At 43.2% G+C, this 24,469-nt stretch overlaps 2 protein-coding genes across 10 annotated transcripts in view; one reads left to right on the forward strand and one right to left on the reverse strand.

Annotated features, from left to right (window-relative positions):
• Positions 1-175: 175 nt before the first annotated feature.
• On the reverse strand, positions 176-21,725 carry FKBP3 (FKBP prolyl isomerase 3). Of its 2 annotated transcripts, none has more exons than XM_036346951.1 (7): positions 21,567-21,725; positions 18,763-18,864; positions 17,380-17,487; positions 8,713-8,848; positions 3,908-3,975; positions 2,215-2,312; positions 176-512 (listed from the first exon to the last, which is right to left on the reverse strand). In XM_036346951.1, the coding sequence occupies exons 1-7, from the start codon at positions 21,672-21,674 to the stop codon at positions 458-460; spliced, it is 675 nt and encodes a 224-aa protein (XP_036202844.1). In that variant the 5' UTR covers positions 21,675-21,725; the 3' UTR covers positions 176-457. The 2 variants fall into 2 exon arrangements, with proteins under 2 accessions (XP_036202844.1, XP_036202836.1); XM_036346943.1 differs by having other exon boundaries at positions 21,501-21,714.
• A 1,813-nt stretch (positions 21,726-23,538) lies between these two features.
• Positions 23,539-24,469, forward strand: part of FANCM (FA complementation group M) — an 88,779-nt gene continuing 87,848 nt past the window's right edge. For 3 of the 8 annotated variants that reach the window (XM_036346975.1, XM_036346960.1, XM_036346993.1), the window contains exon 1: positions 23,540-24,079. In XM_036346975.1, the coding sequence (XP_036202868.1) occupies positions 23,563-24,079 (517 nt within the window). In that variant the 5' untranslated portion in view covers positions 23,540-23,562. Of the gene's footprint in view, positions 24,080-24,469 lie in introns of all 8 variants that reach the window. The other 5 variants (XR_004973731.1, XR_004973729.1, XM_036346967.1 and 2 more) reach the window with 4 other exon arrangements.

Below are 24,469 nucleotides of genomic sequence, written 5' to 3' on the forward strand. Positions count from 1 at the left end.
TTTTATCTTTTTCATTCCTCTCAATCTCTGTGCTTTTATCTTCTCACTACACAGAAATATTTAAAGGTTTTAAATGAATGTCTGGCAAAGCTCTCCAAACAATTTGACTGCTGCTCCCTGGTTTGATGAAGCCTTAGTCCTGGTTAACCTAATCAGAACATTAACACCAAACAAATCAAGACATTCGGTACATTTTTATTGAGCCTTTTAGTTTACAACATGAGGTAAAAGGAAAAGTTCTCCTTAACCAGTACTTTACACAGCTGTAGTAAAATATTTTAAACTGCAGGGATTTATAACAGATTACATTTCTTAATTTTTGGGAGAAAGTAAACAAGTTCTAACGTAACTATGAATTTTCCAGTTCACTTCCATAACAATAGTAACCAGCTGTAATTAGTTACGTAACTTTCTTCAAGGCTATGGCTGATGTCTTTAGATCAGAAGCATTGCTGTTTCAATCAATATCCACTAACTCCACTTCAAAAATGAGTTTTGCATTTGGTGGGATTCTGTTCAAGAAGTTAAGGTAAATATGATAAAATTGCTTCTCATTCCCAATCTTAGTCTAAAATTAGAATTATGTAGACTGGATATTGGCAATTAACTACAAAGAAAAAGGCTTTGTAGCTGACTCATAGGCTAATGCATTCCAAGCATAGTGGTTCCTAATAGAGATCCCTTTGTAAATAGAAATTATAGGCTGACTAGGCTTTAGCTTGGCTGGGATCTTCCTTATCTGGATGCCTAACTAGTACTCCCAATTTAGCAACCACTTAATGAAAACTTGTTATTCAGTATTCAAAAAAAAAAATTTTTTTTTCAATCTAGGTGGGTATATATTAAATCAAAGTTCATATGAGTTAATACCTGATATTTGCTGTTTTAAAATGGTGAGTTTAGAGAAGAGTGTGACTTTTATCTGATTGATCTTAACATGCTTCACAGAGAGAGAGCTGCAGCTAGCCAACTCATTTTAATAGGCTTAGAAGAGACTATTATATTCCCAAATAATTTTAATTGGTAAGACCACAGAGGACTTCCAAAAACTTTTTTTCCAAACTTACAATGGGAATGGAACCAACAACAAAAAAACTACCTTCCCACTTAGCTGTTAGTAACCATTTAGTTCTGGTGGAATGGTCTGGAGTCATGGCTCTTTTTTTTCTTTTTATCAGAAAAAAAGTATACTGTCATTAGTATTGATCACAAAAGCTTACAGCATGTTGAACCCATGTTCTCCTTCATTTCACAACTGGTAATCCCCAACATGTGTTTCATTTTTATAATTGCCTGAAATTACACTGTAGCAAAAATACCATGAGACATATCTGCATTCTACAATATGCTACAGTTGTTTGTATTGGGCATCTTAACTCTTAAAGTAAACCCTTCAAACAATTGCCTGTCACAGAGGAAAACTTAAATCTCACAGTTTACATCTTAAAAATTAAGAGCATGAGTAAGAGGAAGAAAGGATATTCCAGCTCAAGTTTGAATACTTTGTACCAATACATAATCCTATGTAATAAAAGGGTAATATGCAAATAGAACAAACAGCAGAACTGAACAACCAAAGCGTAATATGCTAATATGCTATGGCTGCTCAACTGCTCACTATGACATGCACTGACCACCAGGGAGCAGATGCTCCGACCAGTAGGTTAGCTTGCTGCTGGGATCGGGACTGAGCGAGATGGCTTGGACATGCCCTGGAGCCCTCCTTCGGTCCCTCAGCCTGGCCGGTGCCCTCTCACAATCTGGGACTCCTTAGTGGATGTCAGAGAGCTGGTTTCAGCCCAATCCTGCAGGCCATTTCCCTTGGGAGGGCACCAGATGCAGGGCTCATGGCTGGTGAGTGCTGCTACTGCAACATGAGCCTCTCCCGATAGGGACTGATTAGACGTGAGCCTGTGGCAGGCACAGTGGAGCCAGGATGAGCTGGAGAAGCAAGTAGGAGCTGTAGGCAGCGTGGGACTGCAGGTTTCAGCCCTATCCCTGCAGGCCACCCAGAGGGACCCCACCCGTGCACGAATTTGTGCACCGGGCCTCCAGTATTGTCTATATTGGAGGTGTTGACACAAAAGCATCTAAATCAGGAATTCCGGTCTGAACAGGATTCCTGATCTGGAGGTTAACCTAGATAGCATCTTTCATACCTTCAGGTGATCCTTTTTAGTGTATTTCCTTTAATTACAAAGGAAAAAAGGATACTTGGCATCAGGCTGTCCTTTCTTTCCATAAGCCCATTCTGGTTCAATTTCTAGTCGAGCTTTTTCTCCTTTACTCATAGTCAAGAGCGCTTCATCCCACTAAAGGCAAGAATACAGAATCAAACTAATGATTCTCAAAAATACATGTGGAATCAGAAGACAGGTAAGGTTACATACAGAAAAACATTTTATTACTGGATTTCATTATGTCATAAATGGTAATGCCCTTGGGAGAGTCCTCAAATCATTGTCCTTTATTTCCTCAATGATAAAAGGATATATTAAACCATTTTTTAAAATATAATACTGAAATGCCTTAAATGATATAATGTAAAAGCACTTTTGTAAACTGTAATGTGGAAACATGGAAACTAGTTTATTAGCACTATAATTTCTTTGCTACACTATTATATCCTTGGACAAATTTCTGAAATTATTTTTATAAGGATAAACTAACAAGTACTATCTCTAAAACTATCTTAAGATTACCAAATTGTTAATAGTGGAGTCATAATGGTTAAAGACAAAGTACATGCTAGAGCATTAATATATTTTGTAGAAGGTGAAACTACTCAAAGTGAGAGATTTCTGGATTGCTGCTACATTTTGTCCAAATTTGGATCTTAAAGCCAGTTACCAAAAATAGTTAAATAAATACACTGAAAGGATATAGAAGAATATGACTTAATGTATACTCTGTTGAAATGTAACTGTTCATGAAGTTCAAGGGACAGAGAGATGTGCCAAATACTGAAAATTAAGAAAGTAAACTAGAAGAAATTTACCAGTAAGCAAATTAGATATAAAAATAGAAAAATAGCTCAACCTGACAATTGCTCTCAACTTAGTATAATCAGGTAGCATTAAGGTTATTTCCAACTAAGCCTTTAGTTCCAAATTATTTTATATTTTGGCCTCGATATGATTGAATCCTATTTTAAGACTTAAAAAGATAAATACACTGAAGGTTCTTATAACTTCATTTAAATATGTGTTTCAGTTATTAATGTTTGGTGTCCTGAGTAAAGACAAATTAAAATAAGTAGGCCCTAGCATGACAACCCGATTCAATGAAGCTGATAATCAGTACTACTCTTACATTTCTTGTACACTGCAGTGGTCAGGTACAGCTAACTTCCCCTTTTCAAAGTTTTCTTGTTATCTCACAGGGAAAGTTGGATAAAGGTATACTTATGTTTGAAAGATTTTCTGGTGTTTGAGCCTAAGTTGTGAGAGGTGAGGGCTATAGAACAAACTCTTGCTTTTATTAGTACTTCAGTGGAACAGATATTTTACCTTTATTGATCATGTTATAAGTGGTACAACAGCCATGCAACATCTTACAAGAATCTACAAGAAATTTAAAAAGCTAAACACACTAAAAATTAATTTTTGAAGGAAAAGATAAGAGGTAGGCTGGAATATTGGAGTCTCTGCTATATTACATGATTTAAATTATGTTCATTTAATCTTTGAGTAACCTTGAGATAGGCTGTACAGTCCTTATTTTATAGATGAGGAAACTGAGACCTAGAGACCTTACTAATTTGTGCCAGAACAGTTAGTGATGATAGCACAAATTTGTCATACTCCAAAGCTTGTTTTCATGATATCCCCAATCCTAATTCTTTATAGTACCATGCCACAAGTAGCACGTGCCAGAATCTCTTGACACACTGCCATTTTTTACTTACTCCTCTGATAACTTTGCCTATTCCAACCTTAAAACTTAAAGGCTTGGCATTTTTCTTCTTCTTTGAACCTGTAAAACAAATTTTCCTTATAATTAATGATGAAATTAAGTTGCAATGGGAAAACAGGGATTTAACCCTTTGCGGTCCAATTTTATTTCTGGAATTCAAACAGTCTGGTCCAAATTAATTGATGGGATTGAATGTTGAACCGGTTTGCGGTGTCTCAGCCTTGACGTTGGACCTGCTCCTAGTGCCTGGTCTGTCAAGTCGGCTTCCACGTTGGACCGAAAAGGGTTAAGTCTGTAACTTGATTTCAGAACTTATAATACTGTGCATTTAGAAAAAATGCAGAAAGCCAGGTAATTTACCAAGAAAATTCTTGCCCTAGCTGAATTGGGTAGAGTTTGGCCTTCAGACTGAAGGGTCCCGAGTTCAATTCCGGCCAAGAGCATATGACCGGGTTGCAGGCTCGATCCCGAGTGTGGAGTGTGCAGGAGGCAGCCAATCAATGATTCTCTCCCATCATTGATGTTTCTATCTCTCCTTTTTTCCTCTCTGAAATCAATAAAAATATGTTTTAAAAAATACTTTAAAAGAAAATTTTTGATACAAAAACAATTATGGCCTGATTGGTGTTGCTCAGTGGTTGGGTGTCAACCTATGAACCAGGAATACACATGCCTGGGTTGTGGATTTGATACCTAAGAAGGGATCGTGCAGGACATAGCCAATCAATGATTCTCTCATCATTGATGCTTCTATCTTTCCCTCTCCCTTTCTCTGTGAAATCAATAAAAAAATATGTAATTAAAAAACACCAAACGGTTATGGTTGAAACAGTGGAGAGGGGAAAGGACCTATATTTACACCACTAATGCAAGGTATCCTGCTTTTTACATTAACACTAGAGGCCCGGTATATGAAATTTGTGCACGGGTAGGGTCCCTAGGCCTGGCCAGTGATCAGGGTCGATTGGGGCCTTCCAGCTGCCCTTCGTTCCGTGCCGGCCCCCTGGTGGTCAGCGCACATCATACTGAGTGATCGAACTCCTGGTCGGTCCAACTCCCGAGGAGACACTTTACATGTTAGGCTTTTATATATATACTAGAGGCCCGGTGCACAAAAATTTGTGCACACGGGAGGAAGGAGGGGGTCCCTCAGCCTGGCCTGTGCCCTCTCACAGTCTGGGACCCCTCGGGAGATAACGACCTGCTGGCTTAGGCCTGCTCCCGGGTGGCAGAGGGCAGGCCCAATCCCTAGGTGCAGCCCCTGGTCGGGCTCAGAGCAGGGCCTATTGGGGAGTTGGGGCGCCACCCCGTCATGCACAGAGCAGGACGGATCGGGAGGTTGCGATGCCACCCCCAGTCACGCTCAGGGTAGAGCCGATTGGGGGGTTGGGGCACGGCCCCGTCACACTCAAGGCAGGGTTGATGGGAAGGTTGCGGCGCCACCCCGTCACGCACAGAGCAGGGCCAATCATGGGGTTGGGGTGCTGCCCCCTGTCATGCACAGAGCAGGGCTCATCAGGGGGTTGAGGAGCTCCCCCCTGTCACTCAGAGAGTAGGGCCGATAGGGGAGTTGGGGCACTGCCCCCTGTCACACACAGAGCACGGCGGATCAGGGGGTTGGGACGCCACCACTCTCACACTCAGGGCAGGGCCAATGGGGATGTTATGGCTCTACCCTGTCTCACACAGAGCAGGGCCCGTGGGGGGGGGGGGGGTTTGGGGCGCCGAACCCTGTCACACACAGAGCAGGGCTGATCAGGGGGTTGGGGTGCCGCACCCTGTCACACACAGAGCCGCAGGGCGATCAGAGGTTGAGGAGCTCCCCGGTATCAGGCACAGAGCAGGGCTGATCAGGAGGTTGGGGCGCCTTCCCCTGTCACGAACAGAGCAGGGCGGATAGGGAGGTTGTGGCCCCACCCCCCGTCATACACAGAGCCGCAGGGCGATCAGGGGGTTTGGGCGCTGCGCCCTGTAATGCTGATCCCGGTGCTGGGAGGCCTCTTGGCTCCGCTGATTCCAGTGCTGGGAGGCATATTACCCTTTTACTATATAGGATGGAGGCCTGGTGCACAGTTGGGGGCCGGCTGGTTTGCCCTGAAGTGTATCCTGGATCAGGGTGGGGGTTCCCACTGGGGTGCCTGGCCAGCCTGGGTGAGGGGCTGAGGGCTGTTTGCAGCTGGTCACACATGCTTCAGGGTGGGGGTCCCCACTGGGGTGCCTGGCCAGTCTGGGTGAGGGGCTGAGGGCTTTTTTCAGGCTGGCGGGTGACGGAAGCTCCCAACTGCTCCTTTTTTTCTTTTTTCTTTTTTTAAATTCTGGGCCAGCTTTAGCTCTGAGGCTCCAGCTCATAGGCCTCCGCTGCTGAAAGTAGGTAATTGAAACAATGTATAACTCCAGCTCTGACCCCAGCTCTGAGATCCCAGCTCGCTGAAAGCTGGTTTCTGGTTTTTTTTTTTTTAGCTTCTATATTTGTTAAAATGTTTCAAACTGCAGGCTCAGAGGCCTGCAACGCAGGCGGGGAACGTTGGTTTCCTCCGTCACTGAGGCAAGCAAGCCTCATGTTAGTTTCAAGCTGCCTGGCTGCCGGCCGCCATCTTGGCTGACAGTTAATTTGCATATCTCCCTGATTAGCAAATGGGAAGGGTAGCGGTCGTACGCCAATTACCATGTTTCTCTTTTATTAGATTAGACCAGAGGCCCGGTGCACAAAAATTTGTGCACCCGGGGGGGAGGGAGGGTCCCTCAGCCTGACCTGTGTCCTCTTGCAGTATGGGACCCCTCAGGGGATGACCACCTACTGGCTTAGGCCCGCTCCCCGGGGGATTGGGCCTAAGATGGCAATCACACATCCCTCTGGCAGCCCGGCAGCCCTCGGTGGATGCCCACTTGCCAATAGGGAGCAGACCTAAGCTGCAGTCGGACATCCTTAGCACTGCTGAGGAGGCAGGAGAGGCTCCCACCACCACTGCTATACTGGCAGCCATCAGCCTGGCTTGTGGCTGAACAGAGCTCCTCCCATGTGAGAATGCCCTGACCACCAGGGGGCAGCTCCTGCATTGAGCATCTGCCCCCTGGTGGTCAGTGTGTGTCATAGTGACCAGTCATTCCCAGTCCATCTGCTGTTAGGGTCAGTTTGCATATTACCCTTTTACTATATAGGATAGAGGCCTGGTGCACGGGTGGGGACCGGCTGGTTTGCCCTGAAGGGTGTCCCGGATCAGGGTGGGGGTCCTGCCTGGGTGCCTGGCCAGCCTGGATGAGGGGATGATGGCTGTTTGCAGCTGGTTACACCCCCTTCAGGGTGGGTGTCCCCACTGGGGTGCCTGGCCAGTCTGAGTGAGGGGCTGAGGGCCGTTTTCAGGCTGGCAGGTGACTGAAGCTCCCAACCTCTCCTTTTTTTCTTTTTTTTTTAATTCTGGGATTTATTTACCTTCTATCGCTGTCACTGGAGCTGAGAGCCGGCTTTAGCTCTGAGGCTCGTCTCCAGCTCTGAGACCCTGGCTGCTGATCTGGGTTTGTTTGGGTTCTATAACTGAAACACTGTTGCAACTCCAGCTCTGAGGCCCGGCCAGCTGAAAGCAGGTTTCTGGGGATTGTTTAGGTTCTATAATTGCAACATAGTTGCTTACATTGCAGTTCAGAGGCCGGCAGCGTTAGGCAGGGAACCTTGGCTTCCTCCAACAGTGGAGCAAGCAAGCCTCTGTTCGCTTCAGCTGCCTGGCTGCCGGCCGCCATCTTGTTTTGCAGTTAATTTGCATATCTTGCCGATTAGCCAATGGGAAGGGTAGCGAAGTTACGGTTAATTACCATTTTTCTCTATTATTAGATAGGACTAGAAGCCTGCTGCATGAATTTCATGCAATAGGCCTGCCTTCCCCTGACTGCCGGCACTGGTTTTCCTCTGGCACACGGGACCCAGGCCTTTGATCCGGCCGCAGTGAGGCTTGGCTTCGCTGCAGCTGCAGCAGAGAAGCCAAGCCTCTTCAGTCTTCAGTCTTCACTCTGACTGGAGCCTTCAGTCTTTGTTCCGGGCCTGTGTATGCAAATTAACCACTACCTTTGTGGGTTAATTTGCAAAGCCGCTCTGATTGGCTGGTGGGCGTAGCGAAGTGACACCAATTTGCATGTTTCTCTTTTATTAGTGTAGATAGACCAGAGGCCCGGTGTATGAAATTCGTGCACTGTGTGTGTGTGTTGTGTGTCCCTCAGCCCAGCCTGCATCCTCTCCAATCCGGGACCCCTCGGGAGATGTCCGACTGCTGGTTTAGGCCTGATCCCACAGAGATTGGGCCTAAATCTGCAGTTGGACATCCCTCCTACAATCTGGGACCGCTGGCTCCTAACCACTCACCTGTCTGCCGGCCTGATCGCCCCACTAATTGCTCCCCCCTGCTGGCCTGATTGCTCCCTAACTGTTCCCCCCCCGCTGGCCTGATCGTCCCTAACTGCCTCTGCCTCTGCCCCTGCAACCATGGCTTTGTCCAGAAGGACGTCCAGAAGATGTCCAGTCTAATTAGCATATTACCCATTTATTAGTATGGATACTAAAGTCTAACTTTGGGACATTAACCAAGTTTAGTCTATACTGCTTCTTTGTTTTTGCTTTTCAATGACCAAGAGGTCTTTATTTACCCAGCCAATAAGCAGTGAACTGAAGAGACCTCTTCCAAGTACATCACAGGTGCAAAAGACTTCTGGAAAAAAGTGACAGCCAACAAAAAGATACTGCTAACAGCTCATCTACAAATATTTTATAATGCCTTAAAGCCAAAAAGATAAGATTACATTTAGACTTACTCGTTTGAATATTGGTATCAAAAACAGTTCCATCCTGTAGTGTTCCTGTATACCAGCAGTGAACAACATCTCCCTTTTTGGGGAAGTTGGTTTTATCCCCCTTTTTAAGAACAGATTTTGTATATTTTGGTGGACCCTAAAAACAAAGACAGACAATACATACATACTTATTAACTTATGTCCTTCTTTTAGAAGGATGACAGAATACTTATAGCCAATTGTCCCTGCTTGGGTAGCTCAGATGGTTAGAGCATCATCCTAATACATTAAGGTTGTGGGTTCGATCCCTGGTCAGGGCACATATGAGAATCAACAAACAAGCCCTGGCTGGTGTGGTTCAGTTGCTTGGGTGTTGTCCCATGCACTGAAAGGTTACCAGTTTGATTCCAGGTCAGGGCACCTACCCGGGTTGCAGGCTTGATCTCCAGTGGTATGCAGGAGGCAGCCAATCCTTGTTTCACTCTCACATTGGTGTTTCTCTCCCTCTCCCTTTCTCTCTCCCTCAAAATCAATTTAAAAAATCACCCAATCAATGCATAAATAAGTGGAACAACAAATACATGTTACTCTCTCCCTCTAAAATCAATCAATAGCCAACTGTGACCTAAGTCTGGTCACAGAGTTTCATAGATTTGGTAAACTATTTTGCCTTTGGTCCACCTCTATGAGTTGAAGTCACTATCTCATTTCAAGTCTGTGATGAGAATATTAGTAACTAGGATGTTTATAATTTAATTTCCAATAACTTTCAGCTTCTCGGAAACCAGTTTGGGTTTTTTTTTTTTGACAATTCTGTGAATTATTCAACAAACCATAAAATGAATCCAGTTATTCCCCAAGGTTAGAAATATTACTATTCCATTAAAATCATAAGGCATTAAATAAAGTATTGTTACATTTTCTTGAAGATTTCAGTGGTTTTAGCATTACTAAACATTTTTAATATATGTAAAATTAGAATGAATAGTTGTGTTGGATTTGTTTCTGAACTTGAAAAGTTCACACAATGAATGAAATTATCTACAGACATTACCATAACAGGCATATTTCATAGAACAAAGCAGGATTATCAGGGTCTCTTTAATTTTTTTTAGCCAAAGGCTAATATAATCAATGGTGATTCATATATTGTGAGGAAAGCAATTTCTCAGACAGATTTAATATATAGAAATCGTATAGTATAAAACATTTAGTAATGGGAAAGGAAGTAAGAGATATTAAACACCTATTGTTTACCAGTCACTTAACACATAACATCCCACTTAATCCTAACAATCCTCTGAAGGAAGGTATCACCTACTTGTATTTTTGCAGATGAGACTGAGGTCCCGGGAATTTATGCAACAGAGCTAGTGAGTAGTAGAAAATGAATATGAACTTGAGTTTGAATCGAAAACCCCTATTTTTTCCACTATACCCAAGTAATAGTGATAATAACCTTTACTGATGTTAATAGTTAATATCTATTGAATGCCCTATGTGCCAGTCACTATTCCAAATGCCTTACATAAATTGCCTTTCTTTCACCCAGCTGGTGTGGCTCAGTGGTGAGAGTTGACATATGAACCAGGAGGTCAAGTTCCATTCTTGGTCAGGGCACATGCTTGTGTTGCAGGCTCAATCTCTGGTGGGGACGTGCAGGAGGCAGCCAACTGATGATTCTCTCTCATCATTGATGTTTTTATCTCTCTCTCTCCTCCCTTCCTCTCTGAAATCAATAAAAAAATCTATTTTAAAAATTGCCTTTTTTTCCTACTCTATATTTACATTTTATGTTTTTTTTTCCTTTAAAATTTTTTTTATTTTTACATTATAGTTTGCATTCAATATTATTTTGTATCAATTTCAGGTGTATAGCAAAATAGTTTACAAAGTGATTTCCCCAATATTTCAAGTATCCACCTGGCACTATGCATAGTTGTTACAATAAATTGACTTAATTTTCACTTCCTTGTGAGGTAGTAACTGTTATCCCTGTTTTGCTGATAAGAAAACATAAGGGTAGGGTGGTTAAGTAATTTGCTTAAGGCCCTACAGCTCCTAGGTGGCTGAGCAGAATTGGAAACCAGGCAGCTTGAATATAAAGCCCATGCTCTTAATTATTTTACTAATACAAGCACATATGGAAATCAGGTGTTATAGAAGTCATTTTCTTATGTCAATTCATTAATTTCACAGCAATCTGACAGTTTTTACCCCATCTTTTATAGATAAAAGTAAGGCCTGGATAGGGTAAAAATCCCTATCCTCTTTTAAGGATTAGCACTTTGAACTAAAGCTAAGCGGCCATCCTAAATCAAAAGGAAGTCACATCTATAGCTTGAGTAAAATGTGCATTATAAAAGTAAACATTACCTTCTCCTCTGACACTCCCACTATAAGCTTACTTTATGGCACTATAAATGGTCAGGTGTCTACTGGTAGTAGTGTGAACTGGAATCATCTCTTTGGAATACAATTTAAAGATGTTTACAGTGTAACAAGTAATTCCATTTATAGAAATATATGCTCAAGAAGTAATTTGAATCTTAGGAAAAAAATCTTTTATGCAGTTACCCTATGCAGATATACTATTATCCATAATAGCAAAATAACCACATTTTATGATAATAAAATTTTATATTTTTAATAGTGGAAAAATCCTAAGGAAAAAAGAAAACATAAAAAGAAAAAAATAGTGGAAAAATTCTTACAACATTAAGGGAAAAACAAATAGTTCTAACTACAGTCATGTCTCAACTATTTAAATAAATATATGCATAAAAATGTTAAGAGAAAACATTCTGGAATGTTAAATATGTTTATTTCAAGGTGTTGAATTATATTCTGTATTCTCTATCCTTTTCTGTTATTTTGTACTTAAAAATAGCATGTGCCCTAGCTGGTTTGGCTCAGTGGATAGAGCACTGGCCTTTCCCCGGTTTGATTCTGATCCAGGATAGATGCCTGGGTTATAGGCTTGATCCCCAGTATGGGACGTGCAGGAAGCAGCCGATCAATGATTCTCTCTCATCACTGATGTTTCTCTCTCTCTCTCTCCCTCTCCCTTCCTCTCTGGGAGAGAGAGAGAGAGAAAAAACAAAACAAACAAACAAACAAACAAAAAATATATATATATATATTATATATATATAAAATAAATAAATAAAATAAAAATAGTATGCTATTTTTGTTGTTGTTAATCCTCACTTGAGGATATTTTTTCCATTGCTTTTTCAGAGAGAGTGGAAGTGAGGGAGAGGAAGGGAATGAGAGAGAGAGAAAAACATCCATGTGAGAGAGCCACAACTGCTTGCCTCCTGCACGCTCCCTGACTGGGGGTGGGGAGCGATTGCAGAACCCAGATATGTGCCCTTGGCTGGGAATCGAACCCGAGACCCTTTGGGCCAACACTCTAACCAGTGAGCCACACCTGCCAGGGCAATAGCATGCTATTTTTATATCAGAAAAACCAAATGGCTTAAAAATGGTTACTTGAGAAAAATCTAGTAATACTAGAGGCCTGGTGCACAAATTTGTGCACAGGTGGGGTCTGGCTGGTCGCCCAATGGGGCCCCATCGGGCTGGGCTGGCGGGGGGAGGGACCGCGGGCATTGGCCGGCTGGCCCCACACTCGATCAAGGTGTTGGGGGCCGACTGGGGGCTGGGCTGGCGGCAATGAACAGGTGGGGGCGGGCCCTGCCTCTGACCAGGGTGTTGGGGGCCAATCGAGGAGCCGGGCCGGCCGGGGGATGGGAGGCCGATCAGGCTGGTTGGCTGCTGCAGCGCGCATCATAGCCACCAGTCATTCCAGTCGTTCCGGTCGCTGAACTTTTATATATATAGACATATCCCAAATTTGGAAATAATTTTTTAAAATATATTTTTATTGATGTCAGAGAGAAAGGAAGAGGGAGAGATAGAAACATCAATGATGAGAAAATCATTGATTGGCCGTCTCTTGCATGGCCCCTATTGGGGATCAAACCCAAAACACAGGCATGTGCCCTGACTGGGAATTGAACCATGATCTGGTTTATAGGAAAATGCTCAACCACCAAGAGACATCAGCTGTGCTGGGGGAAAAGGATTTTAATTTAAAAAAGAATTTTTTTGTTGTTAATCCTCACCCAAGAATATTTTCCCATTGATTTTCAGGAAGAGTGGAAGGGGCAGTGAAAGACAGAGAGAAGGAAAAACACTAATGTGAGAGAAACACATCAATTGGTTGCCACCTGCATGTGCCCCAACCAGGGCCAAGGATCTACCCTATAACTGAGGTTTGTGCCCTTGACTGGAATCGAACCCAGGACACTTCAGTCCTTGGGCCGACACTCTATCCACTGAGGTAAACCAGCTAGGGCAATAAAAAAAAATTTAAAGCTACAAAATGGAATGACTACATATATTCTATATAATAAAAGCCTAATGCTAATGATATGCTAAGGCTGCTCAACTGCTCATTATGACATGCACTGACTACCAGGGAGCAGTCAGTTAACTGGTCAACGAGTCACTATGACATGCATTTACCACCAGGGGGCAGATGCTCCAACCGGTAAGTTAGCTTGCTTATCCGGCCAATTGAGACTGAGACAGGCTGAACATGTCTGGGAGCCCTCCCGCAGTCTCACCCTAGCTGGCCAACCTCTGGAGTCCCTCCCGGGTCCCAATTGTGCACCGGTGGGGTCTCTTGGCCTGGTCTGTGCCCTCTCTCAATCCGGGACCCCTCGGGGGATGTCAGAGAGCCGGTTTTGGCCTGATCCCACAGGCCAGACCAAAGGAACCCACTGGAGCATGAATTCGTGCACCGGGCCTCTAGTTTATTATGTGAGAATATGTAAATTACATAATATTTGAAAGGCAATGTCTCATTAGTGAACAAAAACTACATTTAATTAAATCTTAATGTCATTCTATTGTTTTCCTATTTGTTGTTACATGGACATGTTGTGTTATCTACATTAGAGGTCCTAGAATAATAATTCAAACACACATTTGGTAGTTATGGTTCAGTCTTAACAGTGAAGGTGCCCATCTGCCCACTAATAGCCTCCATTCAGTGTTTCACAAAGTGTCTTTTATGGATCACTCGTTCCTTGGCATTGTTAACACTGTTAGAAGAAAAGGAGCCTAATATAATTAAGTTTGGAAAACATGATTCAAAGTTAAATATACCTCCATTCTGCAAGACTTCTCAAAGCTGTCATTAGCTAATAATATATACTGTGAATCAAAGTAGGAGACACATGTACAAGTTTTAATGATGCCAGGAAAACAATCTTGAACTTCTGGGACTTACATAACACACTTTGAGAAATGCTGCTCTAGTTATTTAATCCGATTTTTAATCTGATTTTGGGTTTCATTGCAAGAATCTGGTTGGCTCATGGTGAGAAGTCACATCAGTTCTTAGGCTGTTCTGGAGTTATATGCTTGAATGAACCTGGCTCTTAGGTAATTTCCTGGCTTTGCAGCAATTTCTTAGTCCAAAGTGATGAAAAGAACTATATTCCCAAGATTGGGTCTGACCTAGGTACTTCTAGACCCAGAGATAAAGGGACTTTGAGAGTAATCATTCAATTACAATGAACTAGATCACATCATAGCCTCTAAAAATGAGAATATATTACCTAACTGCTCCTATTATTAATTTAAGAAATATTTGAGCATGTTCTATGTGTTAGAAACTAGAGATACATAGGTGAATTGGCAGACATGTTACTGGCCCTCCCTCTAGCAGAGTACAGACATGTCTATAATTACATATGTTGTAAGGCCTGTAGAGGAAGCACAGGATGCTAAGATAAAGTGGATATAGAAGTGACAAGTAGGGAAATTAAAAGAGGCACTAAGTAAGTAATAAAGGATGGAAGTGGGAAAGGGCAGTTTTGTAGACAATGAGCAGCCATTTGTGGCTGAAGAGTATTTCTATAGAAATAGTAAATCTGGCCGAGACCGGTTTGGCTCAGTGGATAGAGCGTCGGCCTGCGGACTAAAAGGTCCCAGGTTCGATTCCGGTCAAGGGCATGTACCTGGGTTGCGGGCACATCTCCAGTAGGAGATGTGCAGGAGGCAGCTGATCGATGTTTCTCTCTCATCGATGTTTCTAACTCTATCTCTCTCCCTTCCTCTCTGTGAAAAATCAATAAAATGTGTTTAAAAAAAAAAAAAAAGAAATAGTAAATCTGAAGCTGGGCAGGGGCCAGACACTGGAAGACTCTGAATGTCATGCATGCTGCCCAGTAGAAATACACTGAGAGTCACAAATGTAATTTTCAGCTGTTTAGTTCCACATTAAACCAATACATTCAACATATTTCAATATGTAGTCAATATAAAATATACTGAGGTTTTAACATCCTTTAAAAAAAAAAAATCATACTAAGCCTTCCCCAGGCCAGTGCTCTAATCACTGAGAAAACCCAGCCAGGGCCCAAATAGTTATTCTAGTAAGTTTTCTAAAGTAATATTCTGCAAACCATACCATGCTCAAGAATCTTTAGGAAGTCTATCAGTCTAGAATTACACTGTCCTGTTCAGTAGTCACTAGGCATGAACAGAGAAAGCAGACAGCAGGAATCAGCAAAGTACTGGCCCAGAGGCTATGGGATCCAGGTGCTAGGAAGACAACGAGAGCACATAATTGGGTTCAGGCTGGCCAGCTAAATGAAATGAAAAGAAGTCCTGCCCTAGTTGGTTTGGCTCAGTGGATAGAGAGTTGGCCTGTGGAATGAAGGGTCTTGGGTTCAATTCCAGTCCATGGTACATGCTCGGGTTGCAGGCTCGATCCCCAGGAGGGGGCATGCAAGAGGCAGCTGATCAATGATTCTCATCATTGATGTTTTTCTCTCTCTCTCTTGCTCTCTCTCTCTCTTCCTCTCTGAAATCAATAAAAATATATTTTAAAAATGTCATTAAGAGGAACATGATCACAAAACCCTGAAGGCTACTATTTGCAAATGCAAGATGAAAACCGGTGGGAGTAACTCAGTTTATATGACATAAGATTATGGTCAAGAATAGCGGTCACCTGCACTTTATTTTTAGTTGTTCTGACATTAACTCACGGATCCAAAAATAAATAAATAAATAAATAGGTCTTAAATAAATAAAAAGAGATAGTTTAGGACCCTCACAGGATCTCTCTGGATTGTCTTCAGCCCTTACTGCCTTTAACTTTTATTTGTAAGTCTCTTTTAACCTTTTAATGATACACTTCCCTTATTCTAATTTTCTGTAAGGTAAACTATGTTGCCAATTGCTTTACAACCCTTTTAGTAATTATTATACCTCTATTTACCTTATTAGCTGCTCAATATTTGACTAGTATAACATGTATTAAATTATACACTTGTGATAAACCTCAAAATTGCTGTGTGTACCTTTCCACAAACATTAATATTTGCTTTTCAACTAACAGGAAAAGGTTATGCAAATTAACTAGCTTTAGTCATAAAACATTTACACTTCTATACCTGATCTTATTTATACTCTTTCCACTAATACCCAAATGCTTCACCTTATCAATAGGCTACACCTCTTTACAATAACTAGTAATATTATTATTAGGTTATTATCACTAATATTAAGACTGCCGGGAATGAGTGGCAAGATCATAATCAGTTCGGCCCTACTGAGGCTGTTCTAAAAGCTGTCCTTAGCTCCATGAAGGCTGTCCATTTGCAGAAATGATTTTATCTGGGTCTTCACATCTTTGTACCAATATATAAAACCTGGGTTGGTAAAGATTAGAAGATGAATTTATATCCTGCAGGAAGGACTGGACTATTTCTATTGCCAAGGACACTATGTACATTTGAAAAAGCTAAAAATAACCAAATGAAGTTTCTTTCACTCAGTCCAACTTGGCTATAGAATGAGAATCTTAAAATAGCTTTGAAAGCTCAGAAGTTCTGGACAGACATAGAGGCAATATAAAAAGAAAAGCTAGGCCTGGCCAGTGTGGCTCATTTGGTAGGACCATGATCCCGTACACAGAAAGGTCCCGGGTTTGATTTCTGGTCAGGGCACATACCTATCTTTAGGGCCCATCTCCAGCCCCAACCAATCAAGGTTTCTTTTTTCACATTGATGTCTCTCTCTCCCCCTCCCCCTTTCTCTCTCTAAAAATCAAAGAAAATATCCCAAGGTGAGGATTTAAAACAACAACAACAACAAAAAAAGCACAAAGCTAGAGGCATATCAAAGGAAAGGCTTTCTGACTGTAAAGCACTGGTTCTTAGGCTTCCCCACCAGGCCCCCACAGCTTAGGCCTTTTTCTGATTCAGTACACTTAGGGAAATACACTACAAATTAGTGTTTGACTTACTGTTAAGTGGCCATATTCAACTACCCCTTATTATGAGAAATCAGGGCTGCAAAATAAATATTTTTCTCAAATTCACATAAGAACTAAATAAAGCCGAAACCGGTTTGGCTCAGTGGATAAAGCGTCGGTCTGCGGACTGAAAGGTCCCAGGTTCGATTCCAGTCAGGGCATGTACCTGGGTTGTGGGCACATCCGCAGTAGGAGATGTGCAGGAGGCAGCTGATCGATGTTTCTCTCTCATCGATGTTTCTAAGTCTCTATCTCTCTCCCTTCCTCTCTGTAAAAAAATCAATAAAATATATATATATATATATATATATATAAAAGAACTAAATAAGAAAATATTATATACAAACCTCATCCAGAGTCTCTTCAGACTTGGTTTCTTTGGGTTTATCTTCATTAAGCTTCACATTTTTCACCTGCTCAGACACTTTATTTATACTTTCAGTACCCTTGAAACGCTGTAGAGAAAATATTTTAATGTTTATCATATTCAGGATTGGCTAAAAGCTAGGAGAGACATCTAGATATGCAGCTTCAATTAAATGAACATCTACCTGTACCATGAATATAGGCTACACTACTCAAATGTAAATAAATAGAAACTGCCTAAGAACAAAGAATCTTATGTAAAGCATTTTAATCAACACATTACGACTCTCAAACCATCTCACAATATAAATTCAGAAAGGAGAATCATAACTTAGAGATATGAATATTATTCAAACAACTCCTTAATATTCTTTTCTGTGGGAGATGGTCATCTCATAGTGAACACATAGTAGGGAATGTCTTAAAATTTGGTTTTCTAAAGGCTCAGCATAAGTCTAACTTACTTTAAGTTCATTAATAAAATGGGATTTACTTTGGATTTATAATTTTTCAGTGCCCTTAAGAATTTGTTAAAAGGGAAAAAAAATAATAATTTGTTGTCTTAAATGACAAGAGAATTATTTTAAAAATCTGGTCCCTTTCAAAATATCAAAACATCCTGCTAAACTGCAAACTAGCCTCACTAGATTTGACAGCCAGTCTATTTAGGGTTACAATTAAGAAAATTTGCAGGTGCAAAAACATCAATATATTCTGCAAATAAATGCATTCAAATTTAATTTGGGAAATATTCAAAATAATATTCTGGCAATCTACACTAATAAAAGAGAAAGATGCAAATTGACCATACCTTCACAACACCCCACAGCCAATCAGAAGTGAGTATGCAAATTAACCTGACAAAGATGGTGTGTTACTTTGCATACGCAGACAGGGGTGCCAGGGGTGGGGCGGCTGCTTGCACGTGTGCCAGCACCAAGTGGCCTGTGTCCCAGGGACGGGGGTCCTCGGGACCCAGGCCGCTCTGAGCCTGTAAGCCTATAGCAGCCGGGGTCCCAGAACACCCCCAGCCACTCTGGGCCTATGTGCGCAGGCGCCGAGCGGCCGGGGGTGGGGCAGGAACGTCCCCCACAGTGCGCCAGCAGACAGCAGTCCCCCACAGTGAGCGAGCAGACAGCAGGGCCCTGCTTGCCCCTGGCCATGGCAGCAAGGGGCAAGCAGTCCCCCGCAGGGCCCCCACAGAGAGCAGAGAACCACGGGGAACAGGCCTAAACCATCAGTAGGACATCCCCTGAGGGCTCCCAGATTGGTGAGGGTGCAGGTAAGGCTGAAGGACACCACCCCCCCCCCCCCGCGCACGAATTTCGTGCACCGGGTCCCTAGTAAAATACAGTAACACTCACCTTACTTTCAAAAAGATGGTTATAGGCTGTAACCAAATGGTCCTTGTTAGCTGTCTTGGCCACATTTTTAATGTTTCCTAATAACTTATGTTCTGCAAGAAACTATAAAGAAAAAAGCTGGTTAGTCAAAACAATTTTCCTCATATAAGGGTCTAAAATTACAAAATGATCTTTATATTAGTCATTGTTTTCAATAGTACTACTAATGATGGAAAAAATGAAATATTGTATTTTATACCCTACTTCATAACAAAAAAATTTAAAGATTGATAAAAACATAGAGTACTTGTAAGATTTACATGCCTAGACTGTAATATTATACTGTGAGTGCTATATCAGAGCTCACAGAAAAGCACATTTATACAGCAAGCACACTTTGGTAACTGGGCAAAGGTGCTCCTAGCACAATGGGGGCCTCCAGCCATATTAGGCAGAGCTATCTCACAATATCTGTCACGCATTCTTGGCAGGCTGAGCAGCACTGCTACACAATGTCAGATATACAGTGGTTACATTTATGGGCTGTGGAGTTAGACCATCGGGGTTAAAATCCTAGCTGGTTTTAGACAAGGGACTAAGCTTTACTAAAGATTCAGTTTCTATATCATAGTGGAAGATTAGTCACAGCATGTATGTCAGAGGGTTGTTGTAAGGATAATCCACAATATAATTACCTTTCTCTCAAATATAAGACTAAATTGGTAAATGGACACCAAAATACTATTGAAATATCATCAAAATTATTTAACTTCAATTTAAAATCATGTAACATGGGGATTTTAATGCTTCCTTTACTGTCCTATGGGCCTTGCTTGATTCCTCATTTTCTTTTTGTTGTTCTCTGACTCTTTGAACCTTCTGATAAAGCAATTTTTCTAATACTATCCTATGGTATTTTTTTCTCTGCCACTCCTAGAGAAATGTTCTAAATGATAAAGGCTGATGGGGAAAGGCTACTTTAATTAAACAGAAATAATCACTTGCTTCAGCACTCTTGTGATTTTTTTTTTTAAATATACTTTATTGATTTTTTACAGAGAGGAAGGGAGAGGGATAGAGAGTTGGAAACATCGATGAGAGAGAAACATCAATCAGCTGCCTGCTGCACAGCCCGTACTGGGGATGTGCCTGCAAACAAGGTACATGCCCTTGACCGGAATCGAACCTGGGACCCTTGAGTCTGCAGGCCGACGCTCTATCCACTGAGCCAAACCGGTTAGGGCTCTTGTGATTTCTTTAGAAAATGCTCCAAATATCCAACATATAAATATCTCCTTGATATCTTATGATCAATAAACTGATGAATATCAAGTATAGGTTTAAGTATGTGCGTGAACAGTGGAGAATATGCACTTAAAAGACGTTATAGCCCTAACCGGTTTGACTCAGTGGATAGAGCGTCGGCCTGCGGACTGAAAGGCCCCGGGTTCGATTCCAGTCAAGGGCATGTACCTTGGTTGCGGGCACATCCCCAGTAGGGGGTGTACAGGAGGCGGCTGATGGATGTTTCTCTCCCATCGATGTTTCTAACTCTCTATCCCTCTCCCTTCCTCTCTGTAAAAAATCAATATTTTTTTTAAAAAGAACGTTATAAAAATATCTCCAAGTCTCTTGAAATTAGCCAGTTTTACACTGGATACCACATTGGAATGACGTGTTTACAAGAATTTGATGGAGCACAGTATTGAGGGATAACATGTTACTAAATGATATGTCTACTCTATTCTAGTTGAAATATGGATCGGTTTAAAGTAATTCCACTAAAATGGTAAAACGGTATCCCTGGACCACGGTCTTTCTGTTTCATCCTTGTAGCCCCAAACACTGAGCACAGCTCTTGCTGTAGATGTACCAATATTTACTGATGTCAAGATGCTTGTTCAGGAGCATGGCGATGGAAGTTGGAGAATCATCCTACTCCCCTCGAAGAGAAAATCTACAACCTTCCTAAAGAACCCAGACACAATATTTCTAAATGCTAGCTTGGAAGTGCATAAGAAAATTGTAGAGAAACCAGATAGAGACTGCTGCTTCTATCTGATAGGGGGCGATGCCGCGGGCATAACCAACTGGACAGTCGTTCAACAATTCAAGACGTAGGAATGGTCTTAATTTCGGAAGGAAAAGAGTCTGAAGAAATTGCTTGTGACCAGACATGGTTAAGATGGAGACTAAGCTGAAAAAACGCAGGGCGTACCCTGTAAAGAATGAGAACTAGACTTCTTCGCTTGTTTATAACAACGGGAGGCCGCTGTACATGAATTGCACATGTAAGTCCACAGTGTAAAGATGAAAAGGTCATGTAAAGAGTCCGTGTTTTTAAAAGTTAGAAGCGAAAGCTACGATTTTTTTTTTTTTTTAAATCACATGCATTAGTGTTAAGTATTAGGAACTGATGAGAAAAGCAAGTCGCACACATGGTTCCCACCGAAATCCCACCCGTCCCAGGTCCCTAACGGCCCGCACCCCTAGAGGTCTCACCCCCGCCCCGCTCCCCGCCCCTGCCCGCGCGGCGCCCACGTCCCCCGGCTCCCTCGTGCACGGCCTCCGCCCTCAAGCCAGGGCCCCAGAGAGGTTCTAATAACGCGACTGCTCCCAGCGGGCCCCCAGCGGCAAAGCGGCTCCGCCCGCAAGCAGGGCCGGCGAGGGGCGGGAGGGACTCCGGCGCGAGGCCTCTCGGGCCTGCCAGGCCAGCGGCCGCGGGACGAGGGCGGGGATCGGAGGGATACGGAACCCACGGGCATCTCCGGGGGGGTGAGGCGTCCCTCGGCCGCCCCAGCCCGGCCGCCCGCCGCCTCTGGTACCGAATCTGAACCGTGGTCCTGTAGAAACTTGATAATGTCCTTCTTGGGCAGCTGCTCGCTGCGCAGCTGCTCCACGGTCCAGGCCCGCTGTGGGACAGCGGCCGCCATCTTCCCCCGCTGCCGCGGCTTTACTGAGCCGGCCCGCGGCGCTGCGTCGCCCCGCCCTCCCAGGGGCGTGGCCCCGGCTCGGCGCTGGGGGGCGGGGCCACTGCGCCACCCCGCGAGACTGGGCGGCCCTTGAGTGACGTCTAGGCTGCGCTTTGAGGGCTTCTTTTTTGAGTCCGGGTAAAACCCAGCTGATGTGACCCTTGCAGATGATGGCACGCTGTCATCTATTCTTAGTTGGAACCCCTGTGAGGAGACCTCTGATATTTATCCACAATTGTTTTTAACGTCGGGCTACTATGCCTTTTTAATATATATACATATATATTTAAAGGAAGTGCCCTTTTTTTATATTTTATTGATTTTAGAGAGAGGAAGGGAGAGGGAGAGATAGGAACATCAATGATGAGAGTCATTGATTGGCTGCCTTCTGCACACTCCAAAACCGGGCATGTGCACCTGGGACCCTGCAGTTCGCAGGCTGATCGTATGCACTGAGCCACCCGGCAGGGGCTACTATGCCTTTAAGTCAATAACCTGCTAAAGAAAATAACAGAGACTTCAGGCATCTACTCTCATTTTATCTAGTTCTAGCCCAAATATTTACACCTAAATTGACTCATTTCTGGTCCATCAAAACAACCCTTATCTGACCATCTCCTTTTTGAGACTCATGCAAGAGAAACAGTTTGCCTAAAAGCAAATTCAGAACTTGACCAAATAAAACATTAATATTAATATTCAAAATATCTCATAATGTGTGTATACTTTCCCTCACTATACAAGGAAACAGATTTATAGAGGTTAAAGTCGCCAGGTTTTGAGTAGGTGGAGAAGTCTGAGAAAGCTGTTGTTAAAGTAGACATACCACACCAACCATATTTATAAAGATGTAAAGGAGCACCAGAACACCTTTTTTTCTTTTGGGTTTTCCAACAATATCAGCACCAAACCATTTAATTCCTCTTAGCAATAAAAACAGTAAGATAATGGGTTGTCACTCCTAATACTGCAAAAAAGAGACCTGCCTTTTTTTTTTTCCTCAGCCTGGACAGATAAATAGGACATTTAATTCAATTGAAACAATTTTGCTTTTCACCTTATCTTCTGATTTAAAAACACAACAAGGAATAAGAACATTATAGACGATCAATAATGTTAAGTTCACAAAAAAATGAGGATCCATTGTCCTGGGGATCTCCAGCTTACTTATTTTTATTATTTTAAGCGATACCACTTTAGCAATGATGCCCTAACACAGTGGTTCTCAACCTTGGCTGCACATTAGAATCACCTGGGAATCTTTTTTTTTTTTTTTTTTTTTTGGTGCCCTTGACCAGAATCGAACCTGGGACCCTTCAGTTCGCAGGCGGATGATCTATCTACTGAGCCAAACCAGTTAGGGCTGGGAATCTTTTTAAAATCTTGATTTCTGGGCCTCATCCTCCGGAAATTCTGTTTCTTTCTTATGGGGTGAGGCCACAACATTAGTAACAAAGAAACAGAATTTCCAGAGGATGAGGCCCAGAAATCAGGATTTTAAAAAGATTCCCAGGTGATTCTAATGTGCAGCCAAGGTTGAGAACCACTGCCCTAAGACCTAGTCATTGGAGAAGGAACTGAAATTCAGAGTTTACAGGAAAACTAAAAAGGGGACCAAATTTAAAGTAACTCCAAAACAATGCGCACGCCTCCCCGACTGGCTGCACCGGTTTCCGGGAAGCCAGCCAATCATCTCCCCAACGCACTCTCAGTGGCGGCATTTTCAACTGGGTAAGCTGGCCTCGGCCCCGCCCCGCGTCCCACTGTTCGGTGCGGAAGTAACAGATGGAAATCGACCCGTAGCGGTTGGGCTGGTGCCGGGGAGAAGCCTTTGGGGGCCGTGGGCCTAATGAGCGGCCGGCAGAGAACGCTTTTCCAGACGTGGGGCCCTAGCCTCTCCCGATCCGCCGGGTCTCCGAGCTGCAGCTCCGGAACCGAGCGGCCTCAGAGCCCCGGCACCTCCCGGGCGCGTTCTCCTGCCGCCGCGGAGGCTGCCGACGCACAGCCGGAGTCGGACGATGATGTGTTGCTGGTCGCGGTGTACGAGGCAGAGCGGCAGCTGAATCTAGAGAATGGCGGGTTCTGCGCCTCAGCGGGCGCGCTGTGGGTTTACCCTACTAATTGCCCGGTGCGCGACTACCAGCTGCACATCGCCCGGGCCGCTCTGTTCTGCAACACGCTGGTGTGTCTGCCCACGGGGTTGGGCAAGACCTTTATTGCCGCCGTGGTCATGTACAATTTCTACCGCTGGTTCCCGTCGGGCAAGGTGGTCTTCATGGCCCCCACGAAACCTTTGGTGACACAGCAGATCGAGGCTTGCTACCGCGTGATGGGTATCCCGCAGTCCCACATGGCCGAAATGACAGGTATTTCAGAAAGAACGGGCTAATTTGAAATTGAGCTTGGTAGGGCAAAGTACCTGTTCCGGTGGCCATGGAGCTAAGGAAGTTCCTGACCCGTGTGGAATGGCCCCCAGATCATGTGTTTACCTGGCATCCTCTCCCTTAAAACCTCATCTACAGGCATCCGTCGTTTTAATTGCGCTTAGCTTTGGGCTTCACAGATGTTGCAGTTTTTACAAATTGAAGGCACGAGCCTCCACCAGCTGAAAGATTAACACTTGCTTTCTTGTGGCTGCCTAGAACTGAACCCGCATGTCTCTGAAGTATGCCGATACTTGTAGCAGGTCCAGCGATAATGAATAGAATTGCTTTACTCAGTCTTCAGAGAACCCTCCTAGCTTGTCAAGAGTATTT

The sequence above is a fragment of the Myotis myotis genome, unplaced genomic scaffold (genome assembly GCF_014108235.1).
Source record: "Myotis myotis isolate mMyoMyo1 unplaced genomic scaffold, mMyoMyo1.p scaffold_m19_p_1, whole genome shotgun sequence".
Classification (NCBI taxonomy): domain Eukaryota; kingdom Metazoa; phylum Chordata; class Mammalia; order Chiroptera; family Vespertilionidae; genus Myotis; species Myotis myotis.

Excerpts from the sequence above, each read along its gene's own strand:
- FKBP3 (XM_036346943.1), bottom strand. The coding sequence starts at position 21,674 with ATGGCGGCCGCTGTCCCACAGCGGGCCTGGACCGTGGAGCAGCTGCGC. Across the intron at positions 18,865-21,500 it reads TCACCCCCCCGGAGATGCCC|TTTCTTGCAGAACATAAGTT; the intron begins GTGGGTTCCGTA and ends TTTTCTTTATAG. Across the intron at positions 2,313-3,907 it reads TAGGCAAAGTTATCAGAGGA|TGGGATGAAGCGCTCTTGAC; the intron begins GTAAGTAAAAAA and ends TCTTGCCTTTAG.